This window comes from Canis aureus, chromosome 34 (genome assembly GCF_053574225.1).
Source record: "Canis aureus isolate CA01 chromosome 34, VMU_Caureus_v.1.0, whole genome shotgun sequence".
NCBI classification, from domain to species: domain Eukaryota; kingdom Metazoa; phylum Chordata; class Mammalia; order Carnivora; family Canidae; genus Canis; species Canis aureus.
Genome location: NC_135644.1, coordinates 1,341,239 through 1,357,913, shown reverse-complemented (window position 1 = coordinate 1,357,913; position 16,675 = coordinate 1,341,239). Strand labels below are relative to the sequence as shown.

The 16,675-nt window shown below is 37.6% G+C and overlaps 1 protein-coding gene across 5 annotated transcripts in view; it reads right to left on the bottom strand.

The window, feature by feature from the left end:
- TFPI (tissue factor pathway inhibitor) overlaps positions 1–16,675 on the bottom strand; it is an 89,390-nt gene that overhangs the window by 26,521 nt on the left and 46,194 nt on the right. For all 5 annotated transcript variants that reach the window (XM_077883553.1, XM_077883550.1, XM_077883549.1 and 2 more), the window contains 2 exons: positions 3,043–3,165; positions 112–306 (listed from right to left, as the gene is read on the bottom strand). In XM_077883553.1, the coding sequence (XP_077739679.1) occupies positions 112–306; positions 3,043–3,163 (316 nt within the window). In that variant the 5' untranslated portion in view covers positions 3,164–3,165. The remainder of the gene's footprint in view (positions 1–111; positions 307–3,042; positions 3,166–16,675) is intronic.

Below are 16,675 nucleotides of genomic sequence, written 5' to 3'. Positions count from 1 at the left end.
ATTAACATTGAAATGATCAAATCTATACTTAGATCTAATAACCCTACATTTTTTTTTTAAAGTTAAAGGAGCCTAAAGGCTCGTGGGTGATAAGCGGCCCCAGAAACCTACCTCTTACACATTTTTCTTCGCACTCTTCCAGACTTTCAAATCGATTTTGATTTCCTTCACATCCCCCATATATAAATTCTTCGCACTGTTGAGTGTGAATGTTGAAAAAATAATTCCTAATCATTGCTCTGCATGGGCCATTATCCGCTTTCAAAGCACAAAACGAATGTAAAAGTCTCAGTGGTGGCAACTCATCTACAAGGCAAAAACAGAAGGTATATAACACTCACCAACACGGTGATACTGTTCCGTATTTCCTCTTCGTTTCCTTATCAGTACTCTTTTTGTCTTATAAAGTACAAGCGAAATAAGATAGGCCGAAGAAACCAGGACAAATTATTCGAAATTTTCAAGAAGGTAAAGTTTATAAACTTTATTGATAAAAGTAGATAAAAACAGGTTTTATCAACAGTGATAGTATCAACTCTTAAAAGAAGATGTCAAATAGTTTTTTTCTAGACTCTTCTTAGGGATTTGGCTTAAACATACACTAATTGACCAATATGGAACTGAATAGTAGTTGTAAAGTAACCAATGTGTTGACACTGCAAGTATGTAGACACATCGTTTTAAACTCAGCGGTTTCTAAGGACAGACATTAATGGACAGCTCTTTGATTTGCTCTCCCTAATCCGTGGTTGTGTCATGTTTTTACACATAAACAACGTTTTAAAAGCAACAGTATATCCATAATCATATATATATGCATATATCACACTATATTAAACCATTCCCTAATCATGAAAATGTTAGTGTTTGATATTACAAATACATACACATCCTGGTCCATTCTTCTACTTACCAGGGTTGGTTTTTTTAACAATAGTGGGGAAATTTAATGCTGTCCACGGGACACCCGCAGGGCTCAGTGGTTGACCGTCTGCCTTCGGCCCAGGGCGTGACCCTGGGGTCCTGGGATCGAGTCCCACACTGGGCCCCCCGCAGGGAGCCTGCTTCTCCCTCTGCCTGTGTCTTTGCCCCTCTCTCTCATGAATAAATAAATAAAATCTTTAAAACAAAAACAGTGCTGTCCACATTTTAAAATAGAATGAGGCAATTCTTTTGATCTTGAGTTAGAATTTTTTTTTCCCTCGGTATCCAGTCACTTATTTTAGTCACAGAGGAATTTCATATCTTGGGAAGACACTTGAGAAAACTAAATCTTTAAAATTTTATAGAGTCTAATAATATTGAGAGGCCTAATTTTAAATAAGTTTCATTTGCTTATCGAATCTATCAGTAAGACAGACCCTGAAAATTGTAGTTGCTACTACCAAAATAATAAGACCAATAATGCCATTAATACTCCTTGATTATTGTCTATGATATATTTTCTAAGACTTTCAGTATTTACTATGATCACTTCCGAGAGACATTGAAACCTTAAAATGACCTAAGCCAGTTTGCCCTTTAGAGGGCAGCAGTATTCTACTAAATTAAAACTGAGTTAAATCTAGGTTATCTTCCCAAAGAGGGTTTTATTTAATGCAGTATAAAATAATATACTTTGAAAAATATGAATGGATGTCATCATTTAAAATTACATAAAATTTTTTAAAAGCATTAAATAAAAGAACAAGTTTGTGACTATATAATCATCTAGAAGGATCATTTTTGATTGTCCTATAGTTTCAAAACTTTTCTGAATATTTTGAAAGAGAAGATACACCCATCATAAAAGGTAGATTAGATTCTTTTATCAAATCTTTCCTACCCTCCAGCTATTGTTATCTTAATGATCTATATCAAATTAATGTCCCGTATTAGCCACATTTCAGTAATGTTAGAACTCTTTATGATAAAATAATTGGAATCTTATTTTATATTTTCTATATGGGTCATAAAACAATAAGTAAGCCCTGAAATCTTAGAAGGGTTAAAAATATATCCTTCTACACACAAGTTATTATGAAGTTGTTTCACACTCATTTGACAGTAATTATTTATGAACATGTGAGTTTTATCTCAATCACTCATGCAACTTTTAAACTTAAAAAAAAAAATCCAAGTTTAGTTTACAAAATACCAGATGACAGTTTTGATTTCCTTGATAACTGAATTGACGTTTTTTTCAATTGAAATAATAGAACCGACAAAAATGATAGAATGGTAAATTTTCAGACCCCAAATCTGATAAGGTGGAGCAACATAAAACAGAGATTTATTACGACACATAGACCTTCATCTACAAAAGACATGGGTATTTTCAGCACCAAACACAATTTTCATGAATTGGTTAATTAGCAAGTTATCTAGTTAATACTGGTCAAATCTTTAAGTAACGTTGAGTTGTATGCATCTGTGCACTTAACTGTTTTCAGCTTCCTGTGAGGTTGTGTGCAATCGAAAATGTAAAATTTGGGTGTTTATATAATTTTTAAAAAATAATTTTCACACCAACTATATAGTACCCATAAAGCCAATCTCTAAAATACATATGTAAACAGATTACCAAAATGAGTAAATAACTATTGATTGACCTATATAAATTTTTTGTTATTTTTCTTTTAAATGATGTACCTAATATTTCTGCCAATTAACGTATTTGAATGCGATCGACTTATTTATTTATTTATTTATTTATTTATTTATTTTTAAAGATTTTATTTATTTTTTCATGAGAGGCACAGAGAGAGAGGCAGAGACACAAGCAGAGGGAGAAGCAGGCTCCACGCAGGGAGCCCAACAGGGGACTCGATCCCGGGACCCCAGGATCACGCCCTGGGTCAAAGACGGTGCTAAACCTCTGAGCCACCCTGGCTGCCCAGTTGGGGTTTTTTTTTGACAAATTGCATCTAACATTTCCCAAGAAAAATGTCACTTCCATAAGTGACTATTTTTTCCACACAATGGAGAAAAATATATTAAATTTTTGGATTAAAATTAAGAGCTTTCAATAGCTGAAGAAGATGAATGTTTCTAACGCTTTACCTGTAATTCCGGGATATTCTTCACTTTCATCAAGGACGGCATTAAGAGGGGCAGAGGCACAATTAAGCAGCAGATATGTAGACACCCAAAAAATCTGTTCTTTCTTCATTGTATAAATCATCTCTGAAATACAGAACCCAGATATATTTAATGAAGAGTTAATGTCGAGTTATCTGTAGACCACCAGGAGCCTTATGCACACCTCCAGATGTAAATTTTTATGATACTTAATGCGTATTCTCATACACCTCTGTCCACAAATTCCATGAGTCATAAGTAAAGCATGTATATGTAGCATGTAAAATTGTAGACATGCCTATGTTCAGTGCATATGTCTAACATGTCTAATTTCAAGTATGCAACTCATATTTCACCCTCGAAAATAAAATTAAAATGGCAATAATTGAGAGACATCCGTTAATACCGATCAACGTGGCTAAATATGGACTAAGATGCATTCGCAATTCTATTTGCCGTATCTTTCTCACGGCTCTTCTTCTTTCTCAGTCAGAATTAATTATCTTTTAATATTTCTGGCATTTTTCTGTTATTTCATTAGTACAACTTTGAATTCCTGATTTCTCTTTCCCTTGACTTCAGTCTTTCTCTTCAAAAGGAAAAGACGTTTTCCAAATTTTTGTCTTTGTTCCCTTTGAAATATATTTATGCTTCTACAACCAAGTTCCCAGCCAGATTTTCCATGAGATGGCAGACAGAGCTGCTGAAAACAGAAACGTTTAGCATTTTAGCAAGTCCTTTACCCCAGTCTTGCACCCTCGATTTAGGCAGTTAACTGATTCAAAAGAGTTTCACAGAAAAGCGACTTTAAGTGATAAACCAACACATCTGCACTCTAAGGGAAACAGATTTCATCAGGAAAGTGAGACTTCCTCCTTCAAAATGATTTAGAGATCCACGGTGAAAAATAATGGAAAACCACACTGAAATTTTGTTAAGGCTCTTTCTACTTTGGATTCAGGGGTGGAAGGAAATATGTTCATATAGCGTAGGAAGCGAAAACCAAGGGATGTATGCACAGGTTCAGCCACTGATGTTATCAGAGTCAGGAAGGAAAGAGAAATTTTATCAGTAAGCTCTCAGGAGTCTCTGTTTACTCTTCGAGGGAATGGCAGTGAGTAAGGGACAGGCAGGCTTAGGTAGGGACGCACGGGCAGGGGCCACGGGAGCCGCCTCACACAGCAGTCCCCAAAATGCTGAGATGGAAGGAAACCAGATAAGGGAGCAGACCACCACCTGGTCCCAGACGTTAGGGAGTCTTTTTCTTTCGTGGCTGCGGTGCAATCGCAGAAGATGACCAGGCCGCAAAGAAGTACGTCACGAAGGTGTTACCAATAGGCCTTGCTCCAAGGCAGGTGGCACAGCAACATCAAGGCCAAGGCTCCCTGGTCAAGTGTTCAATGAAACCTCCAGTGGCCACTGGGTCGGGAGCCCTCTCACTCCGAGCCCTCGCTGTGTCCTCGCTCAATCAACGTCCATCCCTTTGCTCACTGTCCTGTGTCCCCGAGATTCGTTCTTCGGCTCCGGGAGACGAGAACCCTGCTCTCACGCTTCAACAGCTGCAATGTACACCGTGAAGGTGTCTGTAGCTTTATAATGAATAATAAGCTAATGCCATTTCGGTTTAAGCTTCATGAAAATCGCTAGTGAATGTACAACCTATCCTTTCACCCACTTTGTACATATTAACATATATTTGATTTTCAGTCAGTAGCCACGTTATGTACCTTCCATGTCATAACCTATTTGAATCCACAGATATACATGTGTGTCTATGTGTGCAATAGATAGGCACACACATATATATATAATTTTGGAGAGTCTATCAGCTAAACTTCTAGCTTTTATCTTATTTTTGAAAATGCATTTTTTTCAAGGACTCTTCTATTTCCAGAGCTATACAACCCTATTCGATTTTGAGTGTAAAATATAGCACGTTTTTCTATCCCTTGGCTTAGGGAGCAGGCCACGGTTGTGTGCCTGAAGACCTTGATGAGAATTTGGGTCCTAAGCCCTAGTGACTTTTTTTAAAACTATCAGCCTTGAATGTTGCCTAATTGTAGACGTTTTAGACTTTCCTCGGTTGCAAGGATCAGAAGCCAGCTCCAACAGGTTGGGTCAAAAGGCCACCAGCTCATTCATTCTAGAGAACGTGGGACAATCTAGGAGTAGAAAGGAAGGTTTGGGGTTGGAGCCGAGGGCCAGGGAGCCGAATGCCACCAGGAGTCTCTCCGAGCACTTGCATTCCTTAGTCTGGTTCAGCATAGCCCAGCGTGCCCTAGGTAGAGGGGTGCACAGCCCCGATATTTCCAGGGTCTTACACCTTGAAAGTCTTCCATTCAAACAGTGTGACTGCTTCTTTTGACGGATGCATGTCAAAAAGCTTGAGTACAGCGCTGATGGTTTCAGTTTGGAGGAAGTGCCCCCTCACCTCTGGCCAGATGTGTCTAAGGTGAAAAGCTGTCAGGAGACTAGCATAGATCTGGAGGAGCCAAAAAGGACTTGCTCTTGGGTTGCGGAGTAGGATGGGGTAACATTGCAAATCCCAGCCCAAGTATGCAGTTTTAGGATGGACCGGACAAGGGCAGCCCCAGGAGGAGTGGACCGCTGCTTCCAGGAGAAGGGAAGGGCGGCGGACAGATAACCCTGAGAGCGTGCACCGTAGCAAGCCGGAGCTGACTCCGGGCTGATCCAGAAGCTGAATTCAATTAGCCGAGCGCCAGTTCAGTGCTCTTTCTTCTCCACAATGTTGCCTCTGAAGAGTGACCAAGAGCACTAAGTAGCTCAGCCTCCCAGGGCAAAGGATTGGCTTGGGCACACCACTGGAGAAACCAGTACAGCTTCTTCTGACACTGATAAAACTCTAATTTGTAGAGATCAATTAGAGTGAGCTGACCTCATTACAGATTGTTGTATTTAATTTCCTTTTTAAAATTTCCAAGTACATCACTAAGTTACGTTGCAAAGTGGCAAACAAGACAGAAGACCACCGGGCCTTTCTGCCCTCTACTTTCCCGAATAGCTGGCGCCATTAAAAATAGCTACTCCCCTACCTGGTATCATGCAGGAAAACTGAAGCAAAGGAGTTCAAAGATCGGAACGGGAAGGATAAAACGTTAAACCTCATAAAAGAAACATAGGGGAATATGTTCGTGATGAGGTTGGTGAAGATTTCTGAATCAGGATACAGACAGCACCAATTATAAAGTAAAATACCGCTAATTGGAGTTCATTAAAATCAAAATCTTCTGCTCATCAAGATGAGCACCACTAAGACACCGAAAAGGCAAGTTGTAAGAAAGTGTTTGGAATCATGTATCTGGAGATTATGCATTAAAAATCTATAAGGAATTACAAATAAACATCCAATTAAAATGGGGTAAAGATTGGCCGGGACTTCTCAGAAGATGATAGGCCAATGGCAAATAAGCATATTAAAAGATACTCAACGTGGGATCCCTGGGTGGCGCAGCGGTTTGGTGCCTGCCTTTGGCCCAGGGCGCGATCCTGGAGACCCAGGATCGAATCCCACGTCGGGCTCCCGGTGCATGGAGCCTGCTTCTCCCTCTGCCTGTGTCTCTGCCTCTCTCTCTCTCTCTCTCTCTCTGTGACTATCATAAATAAATAAATAAATAAATTAAAAAAAAAAAAAAAGATACTCAACGTAATCAGTCATCATGAAAATTAAGATTAACACTACTGTGAGATAGTACAACGGAAATTAATAAAAATTGACCTTCTAAAGTGTTGATGATTTGAGCCTTCACCATTGCTGGTGGGATTATGCTATCACCTGAATTATTTTGTGTTCCCCAAATTCTTATATGGAATCCCAACTCCCAACTATGCTAGTGTTAGGAGGTAGGGCCTTTCAGAGATGATTAGGTCTTAGGGGGGAAGTTTCCTGTTCTTATAAAAGAGACCCCACAAAGATCCCTCATCCCTTCCACTATGTGAGGACACGAGCCAGGAGGAGGACTCTCCCTCTTGCTAATCCCCTTTAAATTCGAATTCAATATCAGAAGTTATTTAAGCAAGAAAATATTATAAAAATGTGTTATGTTGGTGACTAGTTGTGTATAATAATACGTTAGACACTAAGAGAGATTAAAAAATCGAGAGAAACCCTTGGCCCTTAGGAAAGTACGCATAACCAAGTGAGTTAAGTAAAAATGCAATGTTAAATGCCTAAATTCTCAGGATGTCTTTGTATACGCCAGGCACATAGTAGTGGACAATAAATACATGTTCAATGATTTACCTTGAATAAGAATAGTATTTACATTTTGGGGCAATAAACTAAAACCCCGAAAACTTAGCTCTGCCGGCAACCTGTTAAGTAATCTTTGGAAATAAATTTAAATTTCTAAACCTGATTTATAAAACTCGTGACTTTGGCTACATTGTCCTTAAGTTCCATCCCAGTTCTAAAAATTTATTCATCTTAATTAACAGATTTTATACACTCCACAGAATAATTTATGATTCTGTTGTATAACTTACATTTTCTATTCACTTTAATGCTAATCTGCAGTGTCAATTTTATCCTTTTAGGTCAAGATGTGTTCTGAGAATACAAGTTCAGCAAGATGTTATTAGCTGTTACATTAAAAAAGTGTTCTCATAAATAAGTAAATAAAATCTTTATTAAAAAAGTGTTGATACGTTAATATATATGTATATCTGATTTAAAAACACATAGGTTTCTCGACTGTAGGACTTTTATAGGATCTTTATTATGGTAACATGCAACTGTATCTTCTATGGGAGAATATAGTAAATGCATTTCCAAACTTATATGACAAAGGGCTATTTGCCCACAAAACATTTTTGGAAAATACCTTGACAAATAATGTGACATTTAAGGAGAAGTCAGTAGATTTTCTGAACCAGAAAAATATTAGAAAGTATGATGTGATCTGTGCTTCAATAAAATCCAGCATGTATGGAAAAATGTTGGGAGGGCAAAATTTAAGTGGGATTGACCGCTCGAATGATGCAGAGGATCAGATTGAAATTATGAACAGGGACCCTCCGTGGAACGACAGAGAGACAGCAGGTCTGAGACACTTTTTGAATTAAGTATTGATAAAATTGATGTAATTGATTAAATACAAGATATGAAGGACAGAGAATTCAAGTATATCCTGAGAGAATTATTATGCGAGCCGTACAAATAGGGAAATTAATGTTACTGTTTTATTGATTGGGGTGCATATTAGTGATGAATTTAGTCTGGACAGATTGTATTTGAGGTCGTGTTTTCTAAGCAGACCTGTAGAAAAGCAGTTACAGATGTGAGATAGGGGCTGGGAAATGTTTTGTTGTATCATCAGCATCGTGAGGCAGGGCCTTTTCGCCAAGGGAAGGGGTGCCCAGAAGTCATTTCCTGCTGCCTCTTCCCTTTATTTCCTCTCCATCTTTCTTGTAATTACTTGGCTTTGTGGACACTGCCTACTAATCCCTTGGTTTCAATGAAACTGCTCATTATTGAACAAAAGGTTTAGTACTTTGAACTCACTACTTCTTGTCATGGGAATACTCTTCTATAAAATACTGGAACCGCAGTGTCCTTCTATTAGTTAGGACCCTTTGCAGATATCCTCTCCTCCAAAAGATTTCCTTGGAGCACCATATTTAAAAAGTAACCACCACCAGTTCCTCATCATTCTCTATCTCAGTAAACCAGTTTTATTTTTTTTAAGGTTCTCTGCCTCTTTATTACTGAATTATAGAAATTCTTTGTCGATTAATGGATATTAATTCTTTGCCAAACATATACATTATAAGTATTTTATCTCGGTTTATGGCTTATTTTTTCATTTTCATCTAAGTGTCTTGATGAGCACAAATTTTTACTTTAAGTAAATTTGATTTTTCAAAACAATTCTGTAGTTCAGTAGCTACTCATATATCTTCAGAGTTGTACAAACATTGTCCCAGTCAGTTTTAGAATATTTTCATTATCCTATAAGGAAACTCCTTACCCTTTAGCCATCACCTCCTGGCTTCCCAATTTCTCCATTCTACACCCCTAGGTGACCATTAATCTAATTTCTGTCTCTAAATATCACGTAATTCTAGACATTTCATATGAAATAATCCACTATATGGCCTTTTGTATCTAGCTTCTTTCATTTGGCATAATGTTCTCAAGGTTCATCCGTGCTATAGCATATATCAGGATGTCATTTATTTTTCTTGCTGAAAATATTCCATTGTGTAGAGCTACATGATTCATCCACTTATCAGTTAATGAGCATTTGTGCTTCTTCCGCTTCTTCCACTTTTGGGGTATTATGAATCATGTTATGAACATTTGTGCACAAGTTTTTGAGCAGCCATATGTTTTCATTTCTCTTGGGCATATAACTAAGAGTGGGATTATTGGATCACATGGCAATTCCGCTTAATCTTTTAAGGAGCTGCAAGATTGTTTTTCAGAGCAGCTGCACCATATCCCATTCCTACTAATAATGTTTTGCTTTGTTTTCGGAATAGCACTTATCACCACTTACATATTTATTAGTGTACATGTTCACTGTCTCCATCACTAAAGCATTTTCCATTCTTAACATAGACACTTTATATAACATTCACGATTCTATGTTCAGTACCCAAAATGATGATAAGTAGTACTTGATGAATAAATGAATTAATTAGGATATACTTTGTGAGCTAAAATTAGGTTACGGTATGAATCTTTGGATACAGCCATGCAGTTTTATTTATTTTTTCCAATATCGTCAAAAAATAAAGAGATTAGGAACAGTTGTGATGGAGTCCATCACATGGACATCCATCCATATTTCTTTTTCAAGCTGTGTTTTTTTTTTTTTATGTTGCTTATTTCATCTTTCTGGAAGTATGAAATAGTTCGATTAAAAAATTTGTTTAAAGGGAAACTTTTAAAAGAAAAGGTAAATAGAGTAGACTTTATGTTTATTAAATTTTGCTTAAGTGGTATTTTCCAAATCAAAAGAGGAGCAAGAGCGATTGCTAAAATCCAATGCATTGAGATGGCAGTTGCCAAAAGGTATACTTAGAAAAGAGGTAATTAGGTAAAAGAGAAATGTATTATCTGTTATTTCACTATTTATTTATGATATTAATATTCTTGAGAGAGTATGTGAAAGGAAGGGAAGTGGTATGTATGAATCTAGGAAGAGAGGAGCCAAAAATGGAAAGGAAAAGGGAAGAACTTTGAGGTTTTTTTTTTTACTTATTAAGCATATAAGCTTATCTATGTACTTCACATCAACAATAATCTTCTTAAAAATCTTATCCTATATGAAATATTATGCCCATATTAAGAAAACTGAGGGACGCCTGGGTGGCTCGGTGGTTGAGCTCTGCCTTCAGCCCAGGGCGTGATCCTGGAGTCCTGGGATCGAGTCCCACGTCGGACTCCCTGCATGGAGCCTGCTTCTCCCTCTGCCTGTGTCTGCCTCTCTCTCTCTCTCTGTCTCTCTCTGTGTGTCTCTCATGAATAAATAAATAAAATCTTAAAAAAAAAAAAAAGAAAATTGAGGCTCAGAGAAAGAATATAACTTTTCCAAATAGAAGGAGCCAGAGCTAAGGTTGCACTCGCATCTCTGTAACTCCAGAGCCCGTGGTCATATCACCATACGAGTCTGCCTTCCCAAGAACTGGCCAATCGGTCTTCAGCAATGTCTACAAAATCCCCAGCATCTAGCTGCCTACAAGGTTACTCTGGTTTGCTTGGCAAGTATATCACCACAGTAGAAATAGCTTTGCTCCTTATGGAAACCAAGAACCACCAAATCCATCCAAGTAATGTTCCATTGCTGTAATCCTAAGTAATTATCTCTCCTTTTTTCCTTCCTCCTTTTTTTTCTTTCTCTTCTATTTTTCCTTCCTTCCTTTCTTCCTTGTCCCCTCCCCACACTGTCCCCATTTCCTCCCTTCTTTTCTCTTTTTTTAGGTTTGTTTAGTGGTTAACAGAAGGAGTCTGGAGTGAGACTGTGTTATGGGCTCAGTTGTGTCCCCCTACAAATTCCTATGTTGAAATCTTAACCCCCAGTACTCCAGATTGTGCTGTATTTGTTGATAAGGGATTTAAAGAGAATTGCTGGGCTACAAGTTATAAGGTGAATAGTAAAGATCTTAAGATAAAGGGAATAGTTTTCTAAGGATCGCAGTCAGTTGGAGCTAGAAATATGTTGGCAATTTGGCTTTGGTGACTGGAAGAGCACTCAAGGGAGTGGCGGTGGATACCGATGTGGACGGGAACTTATGACCAGATTCAAAGGGCAAAGAGCCCACGGAGAGTGGAAGACACCGATAGTAGGCTGGAATTACAGCATTAGATTTCTAGTACATCATTTTGGGGAAGGCATAAAACGGCTCAGACGGTCACTGATCTATCATTAATAACACCTGCTATTTTATCATCTTTAAATAAAATCTGGAAAAATTACATATTGTGTTTACTTATATATCATCAGCATTGTGCTTCTGTAATTTAAGCTTCCTAGTTAAAATTTTCTTTTTCACAGATTGTTGAACTTCTTTTTATTTTTTAAAGTCTTACTATTAATTTCTGAGATCAATGCATACTTTGCCATGTCTAAAAGAAAGAAATTTCATTTTGGCTGCTGCTTTGTGGTGCACCAATGAAAGACAGGAGAGACAAAACCCAACAACCAGAAAAGAGGGGAAAAAATAGCTTGAAGAATAATTCCAATTTTCTGCTCAGCAGTGGCTAATGTTGTTATCCTCTTGGTGTTTATTACTGCCATCCACTCAATTTGGCCGATCCCTGGGGGAGCTACGCGTCTGCCCACTAAAACCTGGAGTCTGTTTTTATCTTTAACCTATGTGCTTCCTTGGCTGCTTCTCATCTTGGCTGAGTTTGCTGCATAGTAACACCAAGGATAATGAATGAAGAAGGAAAAAATTAGAATAAAACTTATAGTAGGAGAGGGGAAAGATAAAAACCCTCCAGGGATTCTAATAGTGTTCTTTTTTCTCTTTATGTTTTGAAGTTCATTTTTTTTATAAGTAGTATTTTCAATGGAAAATTTCCAAATATTCATAATGACTAGAGACCGGAAATGGATTTTTCTTAAAAACTATCCTTAATCGGTTTCCAACTCTTGCTACTGATTGTAGAATTTCTGAACTTGCATAATCTCGGTGAGAAGTTTGAGAGCCGGACTTTCTTCAGGAAAAGAGTATTTTTTGAATAAATACATTGTGAGAATGCAAACGCATGAGCAGTTTCCCAAGAGAGGTCTCAGGCACTTTTGCCACATACCAAATTCTAACAAGTCCGTACAGACCCTTCTTTATCTCTTTTTTACCTTCCCCTTAAGGCCCACATTCTTGGAACACTGAGTCATGATTATAAGCATTATTTTGGCATCAGGATTATTTATGTATGAAATAAGATTGAAATTAAGATAAAATGTCGTGAGGCTCTGACTATATGGAATACATACCACATTTATTTTAAGAAAAGATATTAAAAGTACAGAGATACATCATTATGAAACGTCACTTTTTGTAAATGTTTTAACATTTTTTGGTTTCTTCTTTTTAGGATTTTTTAAAGTGTATTTGTGAGAGAGAGAGTGGAAGGGAGAGAGCATGCACGGAGGGAAAGGGAGAAGCAGACTCCCCACTGAGCAGGGAGCCTAATGCGGGGCTCCAACCCCAGGCCCTGATGACCTGAGGTGAAGGCACTTGCTTAACTGACTGAGCCACCCAGGGGCCCCAAAATGGTTTCTTATCTATTAGATTACTGTGTCTTGACAATAATGCTGTACAGCCAATAGGTATATTGAATTTATGTTAGAGATACTGATCTATTTTCCAACATCATATGGCTAAGATGTCTAGTAAGCAACAGAGGCAAGACTAGATCCTGGACTTCCCCACAGCTTCCTTAAAATAAGCAAGACTTATGGGATAGAGACTAAATCCACTTCAGGAAAATATAATTCAATATATTTTAATTACTTAACATCTGTCTGTATTTATTTGTCTTTGAAATATTACCTTATTGTGAATTCAAGACTATAAGTAGACTGCATCACCAAAGGAACTACAGGATAAAAATCAATTTCTCTGGTTTGTTAATCCTACAAGTACAATTCATTAACCCAAATAAGTTTTTACTGTGGTCATTATTATAATTATTATAATTTTTGATTTAGTGAGTTGCCTAAATGCTTTCTGTTCCTGGTTTAAAGTCTATACTTCATTAGTGGTTATATTTATTATTGTATAAATATTTCTACATCACTCTATCCAAATATATGGGAAGTTGGTTTTTGACCCAAGCCTTAGCTAATCACATTTGAGAGGGGCATAGATCAAAGCCTTAAAAAACCGGGGGGGGCGGGGTTGTTGCTTACACTCGAGAAAAAGACACAGAGGTTCACTCAGCAAAGACTGAATGAATAGATTAGAACAAGTCTACACAAAGGAACATCTAGAAAAGGTACCTTTTTTTCTCCAAATTTTAGTGGAAATAGAAGCCACATCTACAAACATTAAAAAAATATTTGATTAAAGAACAAAGTTGAAGGAGCACATGGATGGCTCAGTCAGTTGAGCATTTGTCTCTTGGTTTTGGCTCAAGTCATGATCCCATGCTGGGCTCTGTTGCTCAAGGAGGAATCTACTTGTCCCTCTCCCTCTGTTCCCCTACCTCTCCGGTCTCTCTCTCTCTCTCAAATAAATAAATAAAAACTTATAAAGAGAGGTGTGTATGATATATAATACTATTAGAAGGGGAGGTGGGGAGAGGTGTCCTGATTTGTGAGGAAATTAAAAAGTAAATTCAAGATAATTTGATAATTAAAATGACATGGAAGGTGAGAAAGAAAGAAGAATCAAGGACAGCTACAGTTCCCGATTTAACAAAGGGATCAACAGAGAGCTCCAGGCAATGAGTTGAGAAGCCTAAGGCAAGGAGAATGTTACCTTAGGAGGGTGATGAATTCAACGTGAGGTGGTTTGAAGTATTTGTAAGACTTTCATTGGAGCCGTGACATAAGAAGCCCAACATGGAGATGTGGAGCTCAGAGCAGACATCTCTACTAGAGTTAGAAATATGAGAATCCAACTAGAAATGATAATTACATGTGTAAAGTGGATGAAATTGATTTGACAAGTACTTGCATAGAGTGTGCTAGGGAACAGGCATTCTTTTAAGTGTTTTTACAAACTTAAGGTTATGTAATCTGTGACTGTGTGAGGTGAGTGTGAAGATTAGAAAGGAACACCCCAGAACTAAAGCCCCAAGAATGAGGATGAGGAAAAGAGATCTGAGAAGACAACTAAGAAATAGCCCAGGGAACCGGGAGGAAGCCTAAAACTGCAGTGGCACAAACGATAAGGGAAGTGGGCACTTCAAGAACTTGTTGCAAGTTGACAATGTCTAAAGCACAGAGCGTTCAAAGTAAAACAGGAGCTTAAAAAAAAAAGAAAGGGCATGGGGTTTAGTGACATTGTCCACATCCTTGCAAAATTACAAAGGATTTGGTCCAGTGGTGTGGGCAGCAGCGGGGGAGCTACCGAAGGAAGTGGAACAGAGGCTGTGACAACAGCAAGTGAGGCTATCATTGTATAGGTGTATCCTGAAATATAAGAGAGCATTTTAAGGAAATTTTTTGTGGAGGGAATAGTTTTATATGTTACTGCCATTAAAGAGAGGGAGACAAAAGCTGAAACAAACAAAAAATAAAATGAATAGAGGGGTGGTTGGGTGGCTCAGTGGGTTGCGCACCCGACTCTTGATTTCAGCTCAGGCCCTGATCTCACAGTCCTGGGGTTAAACCTCTACTCAGGCTCCCTGCTCCTCGGGGAGTCTGCTTGGGATTCTCTCTCTCCCTCTCATTCTACCGCCCCCCCCACATGCATTCTCTCTCTTTCTAAAATAAATAAATAAATAGATTTTTTTTTAATTAAAATGAATAGATGATCCTCTAAAATGAATAGAGGATCCCAGGCAACAGGTGAAGAGGGTCTAACTTTGCCCTGAAGAAAAGACTATATTTCATAAAACAAGAGATTTTCTTATTTTAGGCAGTGGGGAAATACGATACATTTTCAGGTATGGCCATGTACATGTGTGTTTTGCGAGGGAGGTGTTGAAGAGAAAAATAGAAAGTAGATTTTCCTGCTGTGATTCAATTCTCTACGTGAATAAGAGGTTGAGATTGTTCAAAATTTTGAGAAATAGTGGACTTCTAAAAATGTGAGGGTTTGATATTTTCTCTAGATGAAATGAAGGGAGATACTAAAAATATTCTTATTAATTTATGGGCTCCTGGGATTCAAAATTATAAGTTCATAATAATTTGTGCCTTCAAAAATCAGTGCTCCTTCTCTCCAGATATAAAAATTGAACTTCTGAAGGATCCAGAGTTGGATTTTAACAATTGGACAGACATAAAAGACAAAGAGAGCAAGATATGAGGAGTGTTGGCAAGAGCAAGAGGAAATATATAAGTAACTTATTATTTAATAATCAAACAATTTTTCCTGCATGTGTACATTCTTTGTTCAAAATTATAGATGATATCTTAAGCTAGCAATATCACACACTTGTAAATTTAAATATATGAAAATGGCTAAATGCAAACCCATGTTTATTTTATCATAAAAATGTTTTGCTTTTAATATAGATATGCAACCTTATGACAACTATCGGGGCAGCACATCCATCCACTGGATGTAATATTATACAAAGTTGAATTGTTAATGAGTAAAAGATAAAGTGGGGAATAATCATGGAAATATGAATTTTAAAACCTGAATACAAAAATATATGCCTTTTTAAAGATAATCTAAGGAAAATTGATGTCCATGCAGAAAAATATGTTTTTATAAGGGAATATACATTAGACCAGTGCAATTATTTTGAATTTTGAACTTTTTAATAAGATTTATTTATTTTAGAGACAGAGAGAGAGAACTCTCATGAGCGGGGGGGGGGGGGGGGTGGCGGTCAGTGGGAGAGGGAGTAAAGCAGACAGAGCCCTACTCGGGGCTGGATCTCACGACCCCCAGAATCATGACCTGAGTTGAAGAGTGGGATGCTCAACCAGCTGAGCCACCCAGGTGCCCCTCTATTCATTTTATTTTTATTTATTTATTTTTTTTCATTTTATTTTTTATTTCAGCTGTATTTTTTAACTTATTAAACTGTTGTTTCAGTTATCTTGTTTATTGAACCACCATTCTTTACCACTTTTTGTTGATATTAGTGAGCTGAATATGTTCATAAATCCAGTTTTCAGAGAAAGATAGATAGCCTATGTCTGCTCCAGAAGCAAATTTATAAATAATAAACTCTTCATTGATCCACATTAATTGGGGATTCCACTTCTCTCACAGTGAATGGTTTAATTGTTTCTCTATGATAAATCTGTGGCCAATGATATGAGCACAGTATGCTATTTTCCAGGGCTGAGAATGGGATACTTTTGAAAAAGGTCCTTGCTCTAAATGGAGCCACATGGCCAAGGCTCACTTGTCTTTATGCAATGCCTGGGGCTGAAGCAACCATCTGTGAGAGTGAGATTCTTGGGGATAACACCTACTTGCTAGGGGCTCCTGGGGGGCTCAGGGGTTGAGCATC